Raw genomic sequence first — 24,032 nt, 5'->3', positions numbered from 1 at the left:
TAAATCGAATGAGGGACGCAGCCAAAGCTGGGACTCAAATGCTAATGATAGCTCGGACACAACGCCACAAGCAGAACTTTCAAAAGAGCATAAGGGCAGCTTTATGGGAGAGGAAGCGGGAACACTGTCGTCACCAGAAAGTCTAAGCCACAACAATAAGACGGTAATCAGGACAACTTGGCTGGGAGCGGGTGTGGAAACACAGCCATCACCAGCAACAAGCTGACACCAACCTGTCTGTCGAGGCTCTGCACAGCCGGCGCAGCTCCTGGAGGACGCGTCTAACGACCCGTAGCCCCGACTGTCAGTCGCGAAGCTTCACGCGGCCAGCTGTTTGCAGAGAAATCCCTCAGATCAAACGTTCAAACCTGAACGCTGTAGGCTACGAAAACGTAGCCACGGTACCCTCGCGCAGCGAGAAGATGAAAAGGAACAGATCCTCTGACAATACCGGCTGATATAGCCGGTGTCACGTGGGTCACAGGTGACTTTGTTGTTATTGGTACTCGAGCTGCGCATGCGCGCGATGGACATATCCAGTGCTAAAGCACCGCCTCTGGCGGTCAGTAGGGACGAAATAGAACTATAACCCAATCCCAGAGTCAAGTTGATGATATGTCAAATCATTAAAAGCATTAACACACACTCCCATATGAGCACACCACCTATATTGAATCCCAGCTGGGCATCAATAGCTAAAACACATTTCTGCTGTTAGAGCTGAAAGCCAAAAACAATGTCCTACCTAAGCACACTTACCTTCATTGATTCAGGAAACACTTTCACTAAAACGTTTACTGTAAATACACGCTTTGTTGTGCATGACTAAATGGAAACACATAAGCACACAACAAAGAAAGTAGGCTGTTCACTCTCAGTTTGCTCATCTGTTATAACTATTCACACAAACAACATCAGTTAAGAGCCTTTACACAAATAACAGAGTATTTGAGTAAGCTGTATACTTAAATTAAGTTGTTGCATAAAGCCTGGATGCAGGGAGAAACAGCTGGCTCCGTCAGCATAGTGTATCAGACAGAAATCCCTAAGAACACCTCCTGGAGCAGGTGTCAGATACGAAGCTGCTTGCCCTGATTCCAGCGCCAACGCATGTTGCAAAAAGGTCTCCCCTGAGACTACAGAAAACCAGGAGTGAAATCAGGAGTGACATCATAAAGTTACTGAACCATCCGACAGGTAACACCCCCACCACCCCCCTACACTCAACTACTATACAGCTCCAAAGTCTACATCAGAGAGGACTGATCCAAGCTGATCCATCGGTGCTTTAATCTCAAAACCTCCTCCTTTTGATATTGCTACCATCACTATTCATAACATTATCATGTATGTACTATATGAGGATTACATGTAGTTTGTATCTAATATCTATTATTTGTACTCATATAGTTGTATACAGCAACTTTAATTTAATAGTTTTTACTTTTTTTTACTGCTGTATTTATTTGCTCTTATTTCTGTCTTTGTGCTGCTGTAACACCTGATTTTCCTTCTAGGGTTCAATAAAGGTGTATCATATCTTATCTGATCGTATTACTTGTATTAGTCTCTCCTCACACAGGGCCTCACAAAGATAATGCCCTTTCTATGAACCCTCTGCCCACACTCTGTGGCTGATAACTACATTGAATGGTGTACAGGCTCAGGTGTGGTTGGCACCTCAGAAAAGATGTGTTGATTTGTAGAGTGAAAAGGGAGAAATAGCAAATTCAATATACACACTGTCCAAACTTGCACGGATAGAGAAAGATAGAGGGAAACTGATTAATTCACACCCACACCTTCAGCTATGGTACAAAACACCCATCACATCCACTTGATCCTCTGTGAAGTGCACCTGCATGTTCTTGTCCATTCAGCATGAGCGTACGGTGAATCTATAAGTGCCAAGCACATGAGCTGTCCCAACCTTGACTGTTACAAATCAAAGCACTTGTTTTCAAAGAAGCAATTCAAGCTCAGTTCTGATGCAGATGGAGTTTGGTGTGCGCACAAATTGTACTAGTAATGTTGTGGAGTGCAGGATAGTAGATTGTAGAATATATATTAAAGAGTTTGAGATAACAAAGGGTGAGTAATTAATAAACAAATGGTTATTTTGTGTGAGAAATATTCCCGTAACCAAAAATAAACTAACAAACACAGTACTATTGTACAACTTTTATCACAATATAGTAGGGCTGTAACAAATAATGTTAAGCTTTCAAGCTTTGTTAATGTTTATACATTGTTTCAAACACCTCTCTGTCACCCTCTCTCTTCTCAAGCATACACCCAGAGAAACACACACACAATGTCCTACTTTTGTCAGTCGAAACATCTTGAATTCCTCCTTATTGATAATGATCCATGCTCTCCGGTATAAATGTGTCTCTGTCTCTCTCAGTCAGGGATTTTATGTGTTGGCTCTCTTCACTGAGCCAGTCAAAGACAATATTTTTAAACATAGACATTTGATTGATCTCCGGTATGTTATGTAACTGGTGAGATGAATTGGGGACATGTTGACTTACATTGTTGGGAGAGACTGAGAGTACACTTCTGCTTTTCCTCATTTTTCCTCGGTTGCGTCTCCCTGGCTGTCCAACCACGGCAGCTTCACATGCACACCTGGAAAACACAAATAGGTTTAGGTGTGTTAATCCTTAGGAATAAGTTTCAATGAAACCACTGATGATGTGGTCGGTGTACTACCTTGAGTAAGTGGACATTGTTAGATTTCACTTTCCTATTACTCCACAGTTACAGCTAAATATATGATATTTAATTGTTAGTAGTGTTTTGAGTATATTTGGACCATCAATGTGTTGAGTGTGAGTAGGAACACATTAACAAAACATATTGGTCAAAAAATATATAAAATAATAATAACAATAATATATAATATTTTTATAGCGCCTTTCAGGAAACCCAAGGTCGCTTTACAAGTTGGGTAGGGGGGGGAGTAGGGGAAAAAAGGCAGACAGGTTAAGGGGGTGGGGGGGGGGGAAGTAGCGGAAAAATAAACCTATTAAACTAACTATACAGTGGGGAAAGCCTGCGTTTTGAGGGCTTTTTTGAAAATATATATATATATATATATAGGTTAAACCAGTGGTTCCCAACCTTAATCTCAAGAGCCCGCCCAAATTACTCCTGTTGGAAGTTGCGCGCGCGCGCACACACACACACACACACACACACACACACACACACACACACACACACACACACACACACACACACACACACACACACACACACACACACACACACACACACACACCACACACACACACACACACACACACACACACACACACACACACACACACACACACACACACACACACACACACACACACACACACACACACACACACACACACACACACCACACACACACACACACACACAGGGGGGGGACGCAACAGCGGTAATTTAAGTTTCAAAGTCTCAAAAATGCTACAACTACAGTCACAAACTAGATGAATGTGAAGTATTTTGTTAAAGGAGGATGAAAGCGTAATTAAGGAGCACTATTGGAGTGACTTTGATGGTTATTGGACTCAGGATTAATTCATTTGGATTCCCGCTGTATGAAGAAATGAAAGGACGGCGTGGAAGTGGAAACAACACAAAGGGATTAAACTGTTTAAAACACATGCTCAAAGTAAACCGGATTTTGCGGATGTGTTTATGTGGATTCAAAAGTCGTAAATAATCTACAAAATGGAGGAGACCGATCTGATCGGAGCAACTGTGACAAATAATCCAACTGAAACCGGCATGAACAATGACTATGTTTTAAAAATGCGCTTATCCAGAAAAGCCTGGTTTGGACACTTTATGGGCAGAAGAAACATTTATATTAAAGAAACAATTATACATTTCTGTCTTTTTATGCCTTTAATAGCTACTAACTTGAATTGTTATTCAAATGTATTAATCAATTATTTTTTATTGTAATGTAGAGACAAGGCTTATATGTAAAAAAAAAAAAAAAAGTCTAAATATGATATTTGGCCTCAAATCATCTGAGGCCTGGCGCCCCCCCCCCCCCTGCGATCTTTGGCGCCCCCCCAAGGGGTGCGCACCCCCCAGGTTGGGCACCACTGGGTTAAACGAATTCCAGGAATATATATATATATATATATATATATATATAATATAAATGAGGTCATTCATTATTTTCATCTTGAAATCAATCCAAAAAGATAGTGGGAGTTCGTGTAAGGATGTGAAAACAGGAGTAAAGAGGTCTTTTAAACACATTTGTGTTTAGGCAGCTGAATATCCAACCAATTAATCGATTAATCATCTAATTGTTGCCTTTTGAGGATGCAACAACTCATATATTTCAAATAATTGATCACAGGATTGAAGACAGCAGCTTTTAAGGGAAATTATAAACACATGTTCATACTGAAGAATGCAACAAAATATTGGTGTGTAGAACTTTGAAGTTACTTAAGGTTTTCAGGCATTGTTCTGCCTTTGTGGGTAATCACTACTGAGTTAAATATTTATGACGAGAAATATCAGGATGTTAACATTATCAACAGCTGCCTGGCTGTCAGGCTGTCTGAATAAATGACACTGTCAAATGGCTATAATGTAATGTGACAACAGAAGACGTGCTGTTGCCTCATCATGTTGCATTTTAAATCAATGATGGCAAGAACATGACCATGTAACCAAACCTGACACCAGTAGCTAGCATAGGACAAGCAAGGGTTTGAACAATGGGAAAATACAACTACACACAGTTGAAACACCCAATTGCAGTGGGTCTAACTTGAAAAGTATTTGCTGGTTTTCAAAATCTTCTGTGTAATGAACTAAATATATTTGGTTATGATACTGTTAACATTTCACATTGGAAGACCTTGGTTTGTGTGAAGATTTGATTGCCATGTTCTATCAACAATTACATAAAGTAGCATATTTAAAAGAGCATTGTGTACACTGAAAGTGTACTGCAAACAACAAATGTACTTTACATTTACTGTCACAGCCACTGTACTGAGACTAACCTGTTTAGACTTCTACCAATAAATGCAAACAATAGTAAATTGTGCACAAAGAAGTAGCTCAACAATTTGGAATAAAAGTATTTATGGTAACATGTTGCCGTGTACGACACAAATGTTAACTTATGGTGAAGCAGAGGTGAAGAAAGGATGATTAATAAAGATATAGGAGTATGCCATATGTGGACGTTAAAGAACTATAGGTTACTTACGTAACCCCAGGCCTCAGAGTAACATGAAGTGAGATGTCTCACTATGGGATGCGCCTCATCGCGGAGCAAACAGAAGCATCAATCTCATTACGCCAATCCTGATTGGCTGGTGATCTTGACGTCAGCGTCAGGGGAAATCACCCCCTATAAGTAGCTTGAGCCACAACGCATGCGTCATTCAAAAATAAGCACCTCTTCTCGCTTCACCATAGCAAGGAGGGCCGCCTGGTGAGACATCTCACTTCATGTAACTCGAGGTCTGGGGTTACGTAAGTAACCTATAGTCTTCTCATTCATAACACTCCGTTCGATGTCTCACTATGGGATATTGTAGCTCCCGTATTGCCAGACGAGCTTATCTCGAAAATCACCAATCAACCAGAATTTAACAGGTAGAGTCCCGACTCAACAAGGTGCCCAGCACTGCTCGGGCCACGCTTGGAGCGGAGACGTCTAGCCTGTAAAAGCGGACAAAAGTGAGCGGCGAGGACCAGCTCGCCGCTGCACAGATGTCTTGGATGGAAACACCCTTGAACAAAGCCCAGGATGTAGCCAGGCCCCGAGTCGAGTGAGCCCGCAGACCCGAAGGTGCTTGCAAATTCTGACTCGTTTAGGCTAAAGCAATTGCCTCCACAATCCAGTGGGAGAGCCGTTGCTTAGTAACAGGCTTGCCCTTGTGAGGGTTAACCCAGGACACGAAGAGTTGGTCATTAAGACGAAGCTCCTTTGATCTGTCCATATATGTGCGTAAAGCCCGGACTGGACACAACAGATCCTGCTGCTGCTCCCCGGAGGAAACCAGCGGCGGAGGAAATGCCTCAATGTCAATTGGGGTACACGAACCAACTACCTTTGGTGTAAATCTCAATCTCAATCTTTATTTATTTATATAGCACATTTAAAACAACCTTCGGCTGACCAAAGTGCTGTACAGGGCAGGCAGTAACTACAATAGTGAATAGCCCAATGGGAGTACGATAATAAAAACAATAATTAAAAACATAATAAAAAGCACAATAAATAGAAACATATAAAAAATAAATAAAAAAACACATAAATATAAAAATGTAATGCTCAACTAGTATTAAAAGCCATTGCAAAGAGGTGAGTTTTTAGCTGGGATTTAAAAAGTTCAATAGACTCAACAGTCCGGATATGTGCTGGGAGGCTGTTCCACAGTCTGGGAGCTGCAACACTGAAGGCCCTGTCACCTCTGGTTTTTTTCCTGCTCCGAGGAACCACCAACATATTCTGCTGAGCTGAGCGCAATGCTCTAGCAGGAGCATGGCGGTGCAACAACTCAGACAGGTAATGTGGTGCCAGTCCATGCAATGATTTAAAAAACAACAAGTAAGTACTTGAACTGGATCCTGTAACTGACAGGAAGCCAATGAAGGTCTGCCAGAACGGGTGTGATGTGGTCATAACGTCTCTTCCCAGTAAGAAGGCGGGCAGCCGCATTTTGGACCAGCTGCAGGCGACGGATCAAGCACTTGTCAACACCAATATAGAGGGAGTTACAGTAGTCTAAACGAGACGTGATAAATAAGTGGATTAGCTGTTCAAATTCCTTACTAGGAAGATAGGCTTTTACCTTCCCCAGAAGCCGCAGCTGGAAGAAGCTTGTCTTGACAACTGAGCTTATCTGTTTGTCAAATTTAAAACAGTTGTCAAAGATAAAGGCAGGGTTGGGCTTCAACAACACTCTCGTTTGCCCTGGGGCGAACTGAGTGCATGAGGGATGTACAGACAGTGCATGAATATCGCTGACCCGCTTGGTGGATGCCAGGGCCAGTAACAGCACTGTCTTGAGTGACAGATGTTTCATGTCAGCTCCTTCCAGGGGTTCAAATGGGGTCATTCTGAGCCCATTTAAAACCACTGCCAGGTCCCATCAGGGCACCAGCGACCTGGAGACAGGGAGGAGCCTGCGCGCACCCTTCATAAAACGGCAGACCAAAGGATGTTGGCAAGCCGTCTTACCCTCAAAGCCCACATGGCATGCAGCAATAGCAGCCAGGTACACCTTGATCGTGGAGAAAGCTCTGTGTTTATCGATCAAGTCCTGTAGAAATTATAAAATCAACCCGACAGGACATTGAAAAGAGATGTGTCCTTCTTGAAGGCACCACTCCTCAAACACCCTCCACTTACAGTCGTAAAGAGACCTGGTGGAGGAAGCTCTCGCACTCTGAATAGTGTTTATCACCTTCTGAGGGAGTCCCACTGTATTCAGATTGTACCACTCACGGGTCAGGCCCATAGTGCCCCGTGCTCTGGGCGTGGGTGAAGGATCGCCCCCCCCCACCTGAGACAATCTGTTCCTGCGTGGTGGGGGCTGCCATGGCTGCCCGCACAACAGCTGATATATCTCCGCTAGCCCGTACGTTGCGTGCTAGGGCGGAAACATCAGAGTAAATGTGTGGCGTTGCTCCTTCACTCTGGCCAGAGTTGGGGGTAACAGAGCCAGGGGTGGGAACGCGTACAGAGGACCCGGAGGTCAATCGTGTACGAGTGCGTCCCCGCCTAACAGTGCGTTTAAATTGTGCATTAAAGAGAACAGCTGTCATTGAGCATTTCTTCTTTATGCGAGCAGATTTAACGCGGCTCCGCCGTAACGCACCCACAGCGGACTCCCGATCCTTGGATGAGGAGTCCAGTCTGCATAGAGTGGTGCACCTCTGGACAGTAGTTCTGTCCCGAGGTGCATCACTCCCGGTACCTGTGTCACTCTCAGAGAGAGGAGACGTCTGCCGCTCCAAGGGATCCGTTTTTGTGCCAGTGTGTGTGACTGGAGACAACGCAACCTCCCTTGGCGGTTCATACACGATATCGTGTTGTCTGTCCTCACGGGGACATGGTGTCGTCTGAGAGAAGGCAGGAAGCGTTTTAGGGTGGGGAACACCGCTAAAAGCTCCGGGTGATTTACGTGCGCCTGCTGGAGGTCTCTGCTCTAGAGACCTCTCACCGGGCGACCTTCGTAAATACCCTATCAGCCTGTCTGACATGCGTCCGTGGTGACCACCTTCCGTGAAAGGACAGCACCCGTAGGCGCGTCCCGCACTAGAAAAGTCGGGTGTAGTGCCACTACGCATTACATAATAACCAATACTCAGCCATGGCAGCCCCCACCACGCAGGGACAGATTGTCTCAGGACGGGGGGGGGCGATCCTTCACCCACGTCCAGAGCGCGGGGCACTATGGGCCTGACCCGTGAGTGGTGTGCAGCGGCGAGCTGGTCCTCGCCGCTCACTTTTGTCCGCTTTTACAGGCTAGACGTCTCCGCTCCAAGCGTGGCCCGAGCAGTGCTGGGCACCTTGTTGAGTCGGGACTCTACCTGTTAAATTCTGGTTGATTGGTGATTTTCGAGATAAGCTCGTCTGGCAATACGGGAGCTACAGTATCCCATAGTGAGACATCGAACGGAGTGTTATGAATGAGAAGACTATAGGTTACTTACTTAACCCCAGACCTCGAGTAACATTAAGTGAGATGTCTCACCAGACGGCCCTCCTTGCTATGGTGAAGCGAGAAGAGGTGCTTATTTTGAATGACGCATGCGTTGTGGCGCAAGCTACTTATAGGGGGTGATTTCCCCTGACGCTGACGTCAAGATCACCAGCCAATCAGGATTCTGTTTGCTCCGCGATGAGGCGCATCCCAAAGTGAGACATCTCACTTCATGTTACTCTGAGTGCTGGGGTTACGTAAGTAACCTATAGTTTCTCCTCCAACTTTTTTTGAAATATAGAAATGAACGGCGGGATATCTCTCCCAGTTTAGACGCGGTTTGATTGGCTACGGCTTGAGCTGTCAGATTTTCCGAAACGGGATTTGATTGGCTGGCGCTGGAGACGCCGGAGACGGACCGCTATGCTACCCACAATTCAGTTCGGCGAAAAAGCGAGGCAACGTGACGTCACCCCATTCAAAGTGAATGGGCAGATTGGAGTTGTCGACGCTGTCGACGCTGTAGTGTGGACGGGCCGTTATAGATGTTCGCCTAGGGCACCAGATCTGTGGAGGCGGTGCGCTGACAGCTCTGGGAGGGAAAACAAATGTTTTGACCGTTGGTGCTCATCCTAATGTTCGGCCTTGATGTAACAACATTCATAATTAAGTAAATGTAACACCCTTTTCACCCCGGTTACACGTTTCATTTGCCCTGTACGATGGGCGCTGCAAGTGATGAAAATGGGGGATGTTGGCTTATCTGGCGCCCGCAGCTCACAGCCAAAGTGCGAGTGAGCGAGGGAGAAAGGGAGGGTGCACTGGAACCGGCGCTGTTGTTATTAGCATCTGGTGCTAGCTGCTGTAACGGAAGAAGATGTTTCTACAATGATGTGGAGGGAGAGTCCTCTCCAGTCAGACTGAGGCTGATAACTACAGCTCAGTGAGGTAAAGGACTCTCAGTGTTTAGATAGTTCACTTTAATCTAAGTTATCTCAGTGGGTCTCAAACGTTTTGATCACAATTTATGTAAACACATATTTCCAAGGCACTCCTTTATAATGATTGGGATAAAACAGGTTTGAAATCATTCCAATGTATACTATAGGACAGTAAACCAGACACATCGTTTTAAACTGGAGAGATAAAAACATATGCATAAATAAAATAGTAAAATAAGATAAATAAAATATGTTACATGTATTTGTTATTGGCTATGGGTTATTGGTTATGCTCACATACTTATTTAATTATTCAAATGTAAACCAATCTCTTTCATATGGGTGTTTAGAGTTGTACCCCCTAGATCTAGTCTCTAGTAATTCTGCTTAAAGTGCACCAGATTGAAGCATTTTGCTTTAAAATGTTCAAACATTTATTCCTGGTATGCCTGAGAAGGCAGATATGCTTGTTTTTCTCAACAAGAACTTAATCATTTTTTTTACCATACCCCTCAAAGAATCGGAATTGAGAACCGTTAAGAACCGGAATCGAAAAGTAGAATCGGAATCAGAATCGTGGCAATTCAAACGATACCCAACCCTAATTATGAATACTTAAAATGTCAAACAACAGTACTGACATTTATCTGATTATCTCAGCAAACCATTCTCAAATCCTCCTCAAACCAGGACATTGTAAGAATATCATTTTTAGAAATGTTATGTAATAAAATTACACAACAATCCTTGAAAAAACTGCTGTCCAGTAAATATAAAAACAAATAATAAAAGGCACCGCCAACTGATGCGTGTGTGTAGTGCAAGGAGAGCATCTTACTAGAAGAATACACAAAGCAATATTAACACATATGACACATGAGAACATAATATTAGCCCCCATCATGTGTTTCTTAGCTTTTCATCTGTTATTCATCTTTTCTGTTTTGATAATGCTTAGTTTTCTCTCTTTCCTAGACAAGTTATCCTTTCTTTTAGTAACCCGTGCTAATGAAACCGCAAGCTAATGAGACCTAGAGCAGCCTTAATGGTTCAGCACACTTTAATTCTCCCTTGCTCATCATTCAAAAGCAGAAGACAAAATTGACTCCACAGCCACTGAGCCTTTCTCTAATGAGACGATTCAGGCAGCCCTTAAAGAGCCCTCAGAACGCAAATGTTCCTCCAGCGTACCCATAATGTTGTTTTTTCTTCATGATAAGATGAAATCAGGCGAACGTCAGCAATGGCAACATTTTATTCAGTGGGAGGGACTTACGGGAAAAGATGAAAGAGACCGATTCCAGGAAGACCAGACAAAATCATATGAGAGGTTCAGAGAATGATAAAGGTTCACATGGAGAATGTAATAAAGAGATACAAGCAAGCAGGTCAGACAGGATTTAATGACATAAAAAGAGAAGGCCTGAGGTTAAATAAAGAAGGATTGAAGGATGAAGTAGGAAATTAGGTAGTGGAGGAAGAGTGAGGGAGAAACAGCTGGAAGGACTAGATGAGGTCTTTCTGTTTAAAGGATATAACAACATTCTGGGAAATATGCTTATTCACTTCCTGGCAAAGAGTTCAGTGACAGCTCAGCCTAAAGACTCTTTTAAACGGTGACAAAATACACCTAACTGCACCTCTACACCTCACTAACGTTTTATCTCCTTTGGCCCGTCTTTAAGCCCGTTACTATGACAGGGCAGGAAGTGTAGCAGGACACTTGTAATATTTAGCTACAATCATTTACAATAAACTCACCTTTCAGGCTAATGCAGAATACATCCACAGACAGTCAAATGAGGGGGTCCCTCCTCTGGACATTAAAGTGCTTAAACGCCAGCAAACAAACCCGGACCATGATCTACAGGTCGCTCACTAAGAGTATTCTCACATAACTATGTCTCCTTGTATGGGAACATCTCATGGAAAGAAGCAGGCTGACCCACCAGGCCAGAAAGATCATTGCAAAAATCTATTGCAACTCCAGTTCCTATAAAAGCTGTCAATTACCAAAAAGGCAAACCAGGTCGATAATCACCCCACCCACACCCTACACTCATCCTTCCAGCTGTGGACATCTGGCAGATGACTCAAGGTCTAACAAGCCGTAAAACATTGGTACAAGAAGTGGTTTTATCATCAATCTTGTTCTCATCTATATTTCCACAAGACACAAATTATAGTATTTTCTAAATGTCCACCTATAGACAAATATGCATGGTGATGTTGATGTTTGGACATGGAATATACATCCTGCTACATGATGAGAAAATCAAATGTTAAAGGATGGTGCATGCCCTTGAAGAAAATGGACATCTTTCAGCTTGAACAGACAGGACATCCTTGACACCACTCTTACATAAAAACACCCCCATCATCACACTGCTGAAATGCAGTAAAGGAAAGGCAAACACTATAAAAGAACATGCAGTATTCCTCCTAACCGAATGAACAAAATTGCCTGCTACCAGAACTTACTAATAGTCAGCAGATTCAACAAATAATGAATGTTTATTAAAATGAACTTTTACATTGTCCTTTGTCTAACTTCACGTCAGGCTACATTGAGTGTTGATTGTTAGGATAGCTCAGAGGCATGTGTACAGCTCTTTTATAGTTAGAAGAACTGCTGACAATGAAAGATTGTTCCTGTATCTCTTTGTCTTGAAGAAAGTTGAATTGCACTACAGTGTTAATGTTTCTAACGCAACCCTATTTAACCACTCTATTTCTCCAGAACAGTCATTTTTAAAGCTGCAATGTTTAACATTTGGCAGAACTCAAATGTAATACATTTTTAAAATGAACTATCTTTATCAACAGAATGTAAAAAGAGGTTAAAGACGAATGTGTTGCAGAAACATCTACCAATCTTGTATAGCACATGTCCCTGTAGAAACGATAAAAAGGTAGAAGTAGAGCTGCCCCGAAATGCATGTCAATCTGATTTATACTTGTTTTTTGTTTTTAATTCAAAGTGACAGTAACATAACATGACTTGCATCGTTGCCCCAGTCTTGCGGGGAGGCTGTTTGGCCAGGCGTGGAGCAGTTGGCACCCCAGGAGATTCAGCTACAGTAGCACTCAAGTTGCTGCAGCGTCTGACTGAGGGCCGCTCCAAAGGTGCGGGTTGTTTACTACGTTCTGCCACTTTAGATTTAGTTCAATAATCAAACGTCACATAATGTACAGCCCCCTGTTAGAGTTAGTGCCTGAGTAAACACATGGATGGTTGGCCGAGACAGGCATTATTCCAACCCTGTCGTAGTTACTAGTAAGCACGACCGTGTGAAATGTGTATTGTATAGGCCAAAGAGTTTTAAACGTTTATTCTTCATTAAAGAAGGTGGTCAATCTTGCACCTTCAATCTTGACTTATTTAGAGTAAAAGATAAAGATTGTTGTCTCTCTATGTCATGTTTGGTTAGAGATTTTCTGATGCAAGACTTTAATATTTAGTTTGGATCATTAAGCTGAATGACGTAAATTTGATTATTCATTAAAACAAATCCTATGAATATATATTTCACAGAGGTAATTATCAGAGGCAAGGCTTCTCTTTAGGGAGGACGAGCTGTTCAAGTTATCACCATTAGCAGATAAAAAGCAGTTACAGACCAAATGTGTGTGTCAGAGCACATCTTAAAATTGTGCTCAGCTGCACAGATGTAGGAAGCAGTTTATGAACACAGATTAGTGATGTAAGTAACCTCAGGGGGTGAAGCATAATGGTACTTACAGGCTGTGGTGTGTGTGTGCGTGCGTGCGTGCGTGCGTGCGTGCGTGCGTGTGTGTGTGTGTGTGTGTGATGGATCGTTGGAGCTATGTGCAACTCAAGGCATATGCTCGAACGGGAGCTGCCTGGACGCTGCAATCATGTTGTGCACTGAGTGTGCTGACTTTTCTTACAATGTCCCACTGTCTGGCTGCCTGCATAAAGTCAAGTGCTTGGCGCAGTTGTGTGGATAGAGCGCTCCTCTGTTTTCATTTAAACAGCTCCTTATATCTGTTAGCGCAGCTAGCTAGCACCAGATGCTAACAACAACAATGCACGTAAGGTCTCTCTCTTGCTCGCTCGGGCTACACATACACACACCCTCCCGGTCCTCCCGATGGCCAGTGCCTGCCGGTGAGCGTGGAAGTGTGGTCTGCCACAAGCGGGCGGCAGGAACGGGGCTGTCAGCATCAGCTTGTAGATGGTATTTTAAACTCCATGCGCTCTGAAACTACGGGGCGGCCGAGGAAAAAAAATACACATGCGTTAATCGCGTTAAAATAATTAGTGGCGTTAACTTGACAGCCCTAATTAGTACAATTTTTTTAACAGAGTTTTGTTTTTCTTTGCAACACTTATGACTGAACTACTCCAATGCAGACTGTTTACTGGCAAGTGTGTTTGATTCAGCCCAAAGTGCAGTATCTTACAGTGCAAAACAGAGAGGGCCTTTATTCATTTCTAAGTGCTTCTTCAGTATAAGGCACTTCCTCTCCAAGCAATTAGTCAATCAATTGATAATGCAAGGTAAAACCTGGGAAAAAAATCCCACAACTGCGGTTAGCAGGTATTTAATTTCAGATGTCTCAAATGCATCCTGGTGTTCTGTCACATCTCATCTTGTACATTCACGAGCAACAGCGTCATTGGAAGGTGGCTTCAACAGAGCCTGTCGTGCGTAATAGAGTGGAGATAACAAGCTCTACGCCTGCCTGTTGACTGACTGGCGCATTGGGACTCTTGATGGAGGAGGAGGAGCCGGATCTGAATCTTTCAGTCTACCCATCCTCTGGAAACATTTCTGTAACCTGACTTGAAGTTGGAGCCTGAAACTAAGCTGTGGGGCGTGTTCTACCTTTGCTCTTCGTTAATTTAACTAATGGATTTTAACTCCTCAGTAGGGGGTTGAGAAAGAGGCAATGCAGTGAATGGTTGAAAGGCTGGCACTTTTAAAAGTGAATGAATTTCCCAGTGAAAAAAAGTTGTAAATGAATGAAAACAGATGCTATATCACTTATTCATTATAATCTTTCACGCTCTTACATCATACCAGTAAAAGCATACAACAACACATCAAAGATAACAGACCCAGTTCATCCCATTTTCTGCCCAATACTAATTAGAATCACTGAATTAGAATTTCTGTCATACTGAGTCAAATAATGTATCTATTTTTTACATAGTTCAGTATGACTACTTATAAAAGCAGAACAAAATCCAGTGAGACATTTTTACCTGAATGTGTTTTTATACATTTCTATGTGTGTGGGTGCTTGTCTGTATCTGTCTGAGTGAAAGGGACAGTAACATAACATGACTTGCATCATCTCCCTCAGAGGGAGAGTGTGCACACACTGATAATGTGATGCCAATACAAAGCAGCACTCAACCAATTTCTAAAAAAGCGTTTGAGTTTTCTGATTTGACGGTCTTATATAAAATCCAAAAACTGAGTTTGACGGAAAGCCACTTGAGGCTGGTTCAAAAAGCAAGTCAATCGCAATATCCCGATAGACATTGTTTTGTCTCAATATATTCCCCCCCCCCCCCCCCCTAGTACAGGAGTACATTTTCATAAAAACTCCCCATTGTAATTATAATATGGCTTTAAAGTATGCATTATAAAGGGCTGGTAACTTGTAGTGACATATAGGTAACGTCACAGGTCCTCCCATTACTTTAAAAATACATATATATATATATATATATATATATATACACAGTGGGGCAAAAAAGTATAGTCAGCCACCAATTGTGCAAGTTCTCCCACTTAAAAAGATGAGAGGCCTGTCATTTTCATCCTAGGTACACTTCAACAATGAGAGACAGAATGGGGGAAAGAATCCAGGAAATCACATTGTAGGATTTTTAATGAATTAATTGGTAAATTCCTCGGTAGAATAAGTATTTGGTCACCTACAAACAAACAAGATTTCTGGCTCTCACAGACCCGTAACTTCTTCTTTAAGAGCCTCCTCTGTCCTCCACTTGTTAACTGTATTAATGGCACCTGTTTGAACTCGTTATCAGTATAAAAGACACCTGTCCACAACCTCAAACAGTCACACTCCAAACTCCACTATGGCCAAGACCAAAGAGCTGTCAAAGGACACCAGAAACAAAATTGTAGACCTGTACCAGGCTGGGAAGACTGCATCTGCAATAGGTAAGCAGCTTGGTGTGAAAAAATCAACTGTGGGAGCAATTATTAGAAAATGGAAGACATACAAGACCACTGATAATCTCCCTCGATCTGGGGCTCCACGCAAGATCTCACCCCGTGGGGTCAAAATTATCACAAGAATCGTGAGCAAAAATCCCAGAACCACACGGGGGGACCTAGTCAATGACCTGCAGAGAGCTGGGAGCAAAGTAACAAAGGCTACCATCAGTAACACACTACGCCGCCAGGGACTCAATTCCTGCAGTGCCAGACGTGTCCCCCTGCTTAAGCCAGTACATGTCCAGGCCCGTCTGAAGTTTGCTAGAGAGCATTTAGATGACCCAGAAGAGGATTGGGAGAATGTCATATGGTCAGATGAAACCAAAATAGAACTTTTTGGTAAAAACTCAACTAGACGTGTTTGGAGGAGAAAGAATGCCGAGTTACATCCAAAGAACACCATACCTACTGTGAAACATGGGGGTGGAAACATCATGCTTTGGGGCTGTTTTTCTGCAAAGGGACCAGGACGACTGATCCGTGAAAAGGAAAGAATGAATGGGGCCATGTATCGTGAGATTTTGAGTGACAACCTCCTTCCATCAGCAAGGGCATTGAAGATGAAACATGGCTGGGTCTTTCAGCATGACAATGATCCCAAACACACCGCCCGGGCAACGAAGGAGTGGCTTCGTAAGAAGCATTTCAAGGTCCTGGAGTGGCCTAGCCAGTCTCCAGATCTCAACCCCATAGAAAATCTTTGGAGGGAGTTGAAAGTCCGTGTTGCCCAGCGACAGCCCCAAAACATCCCTGCTCTAGAGGAGATCTGCATGGAGGAATGGGCCAAAATACCAGCAGTGTGTCAAAACCTTGTGAATACTTACAGAAAACGTTTGACCTCTGTCATTGCCAACAAAGGGTATATAACAAAGTATTGAGATGAACTTTTGTTTTTGACCAAATTTGCAAATAAATTCTTTAAAAATCAGACAATGTGATTTTCTGGATTTTTTTTTTCTCATTTTGTCTCTCATAGTTGAGGTATACCTAGGATGAAAATTACAGGCCTCTCATCTTTTTAAGTGGGAGGACTTGCACAATTGGTGGCTGACTAAATACTTTTTTGCCCCACTGTATATATATATATTAGGGCTGTCAAGTTAACGCGTTAACACACACACACACACACACACACACACACACACACACAACACACACACACACACACACACACACACACCGAATATTTGTAATGTTCAGAGGTTGTTGTGTTTAATATTCATGAGAATATTTGTCATTGTTCAAATGATAATAAACATTAGCATAAAGCATATTTGTCCACTCATATGTTGATAAGAGTATTAAAAACTTGAAAAATATTCTTCTCAGGTACATTTAGAACAGATAAAAAATATGCGATTAATTTGCGATTAATCGCGATTAACTATGGACAATCATGCGATTAATCGCAATTAAATATTTTAATCGACTGACAGCCCTAATATATATATATAAATGTGTAATCCATGTACTCCATAATAAAATATACAATTATAGTTGGATCTTTGTGTCTTCTTATTGTTAGCAGAGAAAATGTAATGCGTTTACAACAATATACAATTAATCCTACCAATATAGATGGGAACCGGGTTGGGGGGGCCCGAAAATATTTCCAATTACCCAAGGGGGGCCCGACTGAAAAAGTTTGGGAACCACTGACCAGGGTTTCCGTTAGCCGGTAATTACCGGTTTTTAGCTGGTAACATTTATTAAAAACCGGTAAATTCCAAACCTGTCGGTCAAAATGTCTGGTGATAATTAGGAAGGCTCCGATCGATCGGCCGCCGGTCATTATCGGCCGATATTCACTCTTAATAGTTTGATCGGTGCTCTCTATAAAGGCCGATCAGGAGAGCTGGATCTGATCGATATGGACATAAACGCGAGTGAAGTATAACCGGACGCGAGAGAGAGATCAGATCAGCTGCTGAGTCAGACCGAGACACGCAGCTCTGCATAATCACCTGAAGCCCCGCCCTCTGTTTAGCGAGCTGCAGGAGCTGCATGAGAAACTGACGGGCTGTCAGGAGAGAGAGGGGAAAAGAGAGGATCCATTTCTCCCGTGTTATTATTCAAATGTAATGTAAACTCTTGAATAATGTACGTTATCTACTACAAGTTGTTTGTTTGAATGTAATAATTATGTTGTTTGTTGTTTGTGGAATAATTTATTGAAAAATGAATCTGAATTTTTCGATCTGTTACGATTATAAACTGAAGCAATATAAAAATGTGCCCCGTGAACTGAGTTTTAAACATCAGCATATCTGCTCATAGTCCGGTAATTACCTGCTAACGGAAACTCTGCTACACAACTCTTATTATTATTATTGAAATATGACCGGTAAGTTTCAAATTTGTCCGGTAAAATAAATTCTGCCCGGACATTTGACCGGCGAAAAAAAATCCTAGCGGAAGCCCTGCCACTGACCTAACCAAACGAAACTTAAAGGGGACCTATTATGCAAAATGCACTTTTTGATGTCTTTTATACATAAATAGTGTGTCCGGTGTGTCCGGGAACTCATGCAGCGTCAGAAAATAAAACCTTTTCTCTTTTCCTCCGTACCCAAATCTTTTAAAAACGGGGGTACAACGAGCAGATACAGATTTGCTGCCGATAAGACGTCAAAAATGGCGGCGGACCCACAGAAAGTTGCCATCAGAAACAATGCCTGACGTGTTTCGAACGTAATCTCGTCTTTGTTTACATTAGCAAGCCTCGCTAACACTCAGAGCTAAGCTGTACTGAAGAGCATATGAGAGCAGGAAATTAAAAAAAGAACTCACCTTATGATAAACCCGCAAGAGAAAAAGCATTTGAGCTCCATACTGTTTCAGAAATAATCCTTGACGTGGTTTAAACAGGATGGCGTTTTATCACAGCAGAATTTAACTTTATCTCCGGTAGAATTCTGATCAGGCATTAGCTCCGCCTCCTCTTTTTTGTCCTTTTCAAGCGAAGGACCCAAAATCCGCGTTTCTCTGTTTCTCTAACAGGGCTGTAAAAGAAGGGTTTGAGCAGTGTGAGGCATGGCTACATTGGGTGAACTGTTTGTTATTTTAAGCAAAAAACTTCACAGACATGTTTTGTATAGGTATGGCCCTACAATATATTTTTACAATATAGCACAATAGGTCCACTTCAACCTTAGCGGAGCTTACACACGGCGGCGTGCGTTGAAGCTTCAACGCTTCTGCCCATTCACTTTGAATGGGGTGACGTCACGCTTTGCTGAACTGCATTGTGGGAGCAAAGCGTTGCTCGCTTCAAAAGTAGAGCGATGTTCTACTTTTGAAGCTTCAACAGAAGCGTCAGCCAATCGAATCAGTACAAGCTCCAGCCAATCAAACCGCGTGCTTGTGTGTCCGGGGCGGGAGATTCATGTGATTGGTTGTTGGACGAGCGTCAGACACGCCCGCTGGCAAGCTTCAACGCACGCCGGCGTGTGTAAGCTCCGTAGGATGGTGATTTTAAAAATTACTATATGTGTTGTCATGAAGGCTTAAATAAACTACATGTAGCTTTTATTAGGAATCCTTGGACGCATATAGGGTCACTGCTGGCCTTTTCTTTAAAAGCCGTGCATCTCAGGTATACTGTCGACTCTGAATTACCCAATCACAAGTGGCCACAACAACCAGAGCATAGCATTTTGCATCGTGTTGAGTCCAACGTCATTCCCTTTACACACAAACAGGAACATGCAAACTGTGTTAGAGCAAAGAAGGTCCACTGAAGAGGATTTATGGCGGAGCGATACATGTGAACATATATCACTTCATTCTGCAGCCTACAGTCTCTGACAGCCTCCCACATGAGAATAGTGTAGAGGAGAGTAATCTCAGAGTGAAAGTAAGAGCAGTGGAAATAGATTCACTGCTCGACAGCTCTGGTGTTTCACCTTATTTTTTTACCCAACCCAGGTTTACTCAGCGAATGGAGCACAGGATTTATCTTGATTAAATACACTATTGATCCTAATGTGCACACAACTTTTTTGTAAGCCTTATTTAACAGTGTACTTTTTTCTTTAAGATCCATTTCTAAAATCACCTCTTAAAATGTGGAGGACCTGAACCTGCTGTGAGAAACTTCCAATCTTATCTACTGGCTCCAGTCCAGCCTGTCTGAGTATTCCACGTTCCTCTTCACATAGATCATCAGTGTAAGACATCTATGTGTGAGACAGAAAACTGTTGATCACAAAGCAACCTCTCTTTTTGTCTCTACCTGGAATGCAGTCTTGTTGTTATATCATACACACAAAAACAGCCATGTTATGTTTTCCTGGCAACTTGACTAAGTCTTGGGCAAATTAGGTCATAAAAAATCTCATAAGTTCTTGATGAGACAATTAAAAACCTTGATTAGTGCCCCTTATTTATTCGCTCCCTCAAGCAGTTGTCAATCTACTGTAATGGAGGGGGGACAATCAGCGTGAGGTGGAATGACCTCCTGCTGTGCATGTACTCGAGAGCATAAGCCATCTACTGAGCATGGACTCTATTGCCAACTGTGTTTATTATTTAAAAAGAAAAACAAGAGGAAAAAAGGGAGAAGGGTTAAGGAAAGGATATTACATTCTAACAAACGCAGGAGAGTTTAGGATTATTATTCCAGAGGATAGGGATATGTGTTTGTTTGGAGAAGATAAAGAAGAATGCCTCCTGGTCTATAGGTTTTCTAACTTAAGTTGCAGTTCACAAGAATAAACGTAATTTAAAGAATCTACTTTCAGATTTGTGAACATGGGCTGTAATTGGGCATGAAGAAAATAGAGTATGAAGTAGAAAGACCAACCTTTCGCTTTTATTCCTTTTATTTTACGATTGTTTTAACTGTAATTTAATGCTTTTTTTCTTTCTTTTTTTTTAGTAGATTGTCTTGATTTTCACAAAACATGAATGAAAGATCCTCTACAAATATAAGTTAATTGCTTGATGCAAATTATCTATGACACTTGACAAGATGAAAATTACTTTTGATTAAGCATGATTCCCGCATGCACTGCCCAATGTCTCTCTACACATCCTGTCAGGTCCTAAGTATTACTGGATACCATTTTCACACTTAGTATCTGAGATTATGTACATGGGATCAACTTGTTTTTGACCCAATCATAACCAGACAGCTGTCATGGGTTAATCCCTTCGTTGACTCCATTCACGACATATACACAGCGGCAATTCCATACAAATCAATGTTCACACAAAGATTACCACACAGCAACAATACTAACAGGATAATGTTACTCTATAGCAGTGTATCTCAAAGTGGGGGGGCGCAGAGGCATGACAGCGAGAGACCAGGAGGAAAAATGGTTATGAAAAAAATATATACTGTATACATCATAATTTGGAAAATTATTGATTCGAAAATAATATGATACAGTACATTACAAGTAGGGATGTCCCGATCACCTTTTTTTGCTCCCGATCCGATTCCGATCATTTGATTTTGACAATCTGCCGATACCGATTTTTCCCGATCCGATCTTTATGCAATGCATTAAGAGAAAAAAAAGGAAAAAAGCATTCAAGTTGTCCTTTAAGGTTATTTTTTTATTTAAATGACAGTACCCAACTATCCATTCTATCCAACATGGATATAGCTTCTTTTTTTCACAGCAGCATTGGATCAGTTCAGTTGTGCAGCATTGGATCAAAACTAAATAAAGCTTATCAGTGGTCCACCACAAAATAACCATGTAAACAAATTGAGTGCAGATAGTGCAGTAACAAAACAAAAATAACTCTACTGGAAAGCTTGACTAGCTTCACAAGTTCACATTCAGTCACAAATAATAAAATTAAATAAAAATGTGGCTTAGTGCAGAATTCTAGCCTTAAGAGCCTAGTCTAGTAATAATGCAATGAACAACAGCAGCTTAACATAACATGAATAAACAAAGTATTATATTTCCATCTTACTGGAGTAACACAATTCAATAGTAATCAGCAGCGAACATCTTCAACACGTGTGTTTCGGTGTATTCACGACATTAATTTTGTTATTCTACAGTATTGTTGTTTTATAGTTATTTGTTAATGTAACCAAATTTGTGTTCTTTGAAATTGAAAAGGATATCGTATTGTGTTTGTTACTTTCGTTGCAGTTGTATATGTCTTAAGTGTAATTTGGCTTGGCTTCCTATTTGTGGACATGCTTTTATTTTGAAGGAGAGGTAGCGCTGTTGACAGGAAGTTGTTGTTGCTTTGGAAACAACGTGACGGAGATAAACGGAGAAAAGTAATATCTACATATAAAGACGGAGAAAGTAAACGATAACGTTTATGGTTAAGCGTTAGCACCCCCCGAAGAGGCACAAGCTCTTACGTTGATATTGGAGATTTCAATAAATTCAATTTTGAAAAAAAAACGGAGAAAAAAATGAAAAAACAAACAATCGTATTAGGCTGCGGCCACACGAGGACGAAAACGGCTAAACGCATAGGATTAACGCAATCGCAAAAAAGCTTCCGTCCACACGCAATAGTTATCCGGATAGTGTCTGTCCACACGAGACCGCTCCGTTTAGCTTCAACCGCTGGAGAAGCTGCAGTACATATGCAGGAGCCTGTACGTGGCGCTGTAACTTCCTCCACAAAAGCAGCGAAGAAGTATGGTTGTCATGGTTGCCCTTCTGTTTATTCTCCGCGATGGGGGCCGAGGGAACCGGGCAGAGTTTTTCGCCAGTCAACGTGTATTCAAGTTTAAATCTTCCGGACAAAATTATAAAAGTGCCGATCAAAGGTCTTCTTTGTTATTTATTGAGCTTTAAAACAAATGAATAACGACTCTATATAATATAATAATAAAATACACGGAGCCTCTCTTTTTCCTCCCTCTCTTCGGACAGCGTCAGTGTCTGTCTCATGCAGCAGCTGATCCAGTAATGAGTGACCCGGCCGACAGTAAACATAAACATATTTATAACTAGTTTAGGGAGTTTGAGAGGTAATTAAAATAGCTAAGGGTGATGATCTGACTTGAAGTGTGTGTTTTGCTGCAGCGGGAGGAGCTGCAGGTGAGCAGAGCTGCGTGTCTCCGTCCTGTCAGATTAGACTTCACTCGCGTTTATGTCCATATCGAGAGAAAGATAAATAATCTGAATTCAGTGTGCAGTTTACTTTGACGTGGGGGTGAGCAGCAGAGGTGGGGAGAGGCGGGGCTATTGCCATCATTATCAGAAAATGATCGTATAGGGCGTACACATGGAGCCGTTGGACCCCCCAGAGCGTTGTGTATGCCGTTCTATCCACCTTGGGACCCGTTATCGTTTCCTCAGTCGTTTAGTGCCGTATTCGGTCGTCCTCGTGTGGCCGAACGGTCTATATGACACTAAACAGTAACGCAAACGACCGTTTTCGTCCTCGTGTGGCCGCAGCCTTAGATTGGTTGTGTTGAACGTAGCTCTGTTATTTCCACCACGGCGCGGAACCTCCTTCTTGCAAACATTGCATCTGGCTGTTACACTGCTTTCGCTTTCAATTTTATAATACTTCCAAACTCCTGACATTTGCTCTGTCCCGACTCCCGAGTCACCAGCTAAACGTAGCCTCTCGTTAGCTTACTGCTACTATTAGACACTGCACCCTGCCCACTCTGTTGCCAGATTTGAGAGAAATAAGCAACCAGGTCTATGAAAACAAGCCCAAAAGAAGCAACACATACATGATGTTGTGTAATTTTAAACCAAAACTAAGGCCTCAGGATGACTTTAAGACGTGAACATGGTCATTTTTGTTTTGTAACATTAAATAAAATAATTTTTTTAAGGATTCCCGATCCCCGATCTTTTTCTCCCGATTCCGATCTTTTAAAAATCACGTGATCGGCTCCGATCCCTGATCACGTGATCGGATCGGGACATCTCTAAGTACAAGTACGTCTGGGTCTCTGTGTTTCATTCAAGCTCGGCTCTGTGTGTGTGTGGAACGAGACATTTTGTGTGCGAGCGAGAGAGAGAGAGAGAGAGAGAGAGAGAGAGAGAGAGAGAGAGAGAGAGAGAGAGAGAGAGAGAGAGAGAGAGAGAGAGAGAGAGAGAGAGAGAGAGAGAGAGAGAGAGAGAGAGAGAGCGCACTGGTACCGGAGATCGTTGTTGTTGTTAGCTACTGGTGCTAGCGAGCTATGCTAACGGATATAAGGAGCTTTTTCAACAACAAGGTGG

The 24,032-nt window shown here is 42.3% G+C and overlaps 1 protein-coding gene across 2 annotated transcripts in view; it reads right to left on the bottom strand.

Annotated features, from left to right (window-relative positions):
* pde4ba (phosphodiesterase 4B, cAMP-specific a) overlaps positions 1-24,032 on the bottom strand; it is a 220,364-nt gene that overhangs the window by 181,849 nt on the left and 14,483 nt on the right. For both annotated transcript variants that reach the window (XM_071202916.1, XM_034081364.2), the window contains exon 2: positions 2,535-2,631. In XM_071202916.1, coding sequence (XP_071059017.1) covers positions 2,535-2,576 — 42 coding nt within the window. In that variant the 5' untranslated portion in view covers positions 2,577-2,631. The remainder of the gene's footprint in view (positions 1-2,534; positions 2,632-24,032) is intronic.

Source organism: Pseudochaenichthys georgianus, chromosome 4 (genome assembly GCF_902827115.2).
Source record: "Pseudochaenichthys georgianus chromosome 4, fPseGeo1.2, whole genome shotgun sequence".
NCBI lineage: Eukaryota > Metazoa > Chordata > Actinopteri > Perciformes > Channichthyidae > Pseudochaenichthys > Pseudochaenichthys georgianus.
The sequence above is the reverse complement of the archived record's forward strand: the minus strand, read 5'-3'. Positions and strand labels throughout refer to the sequence as shown.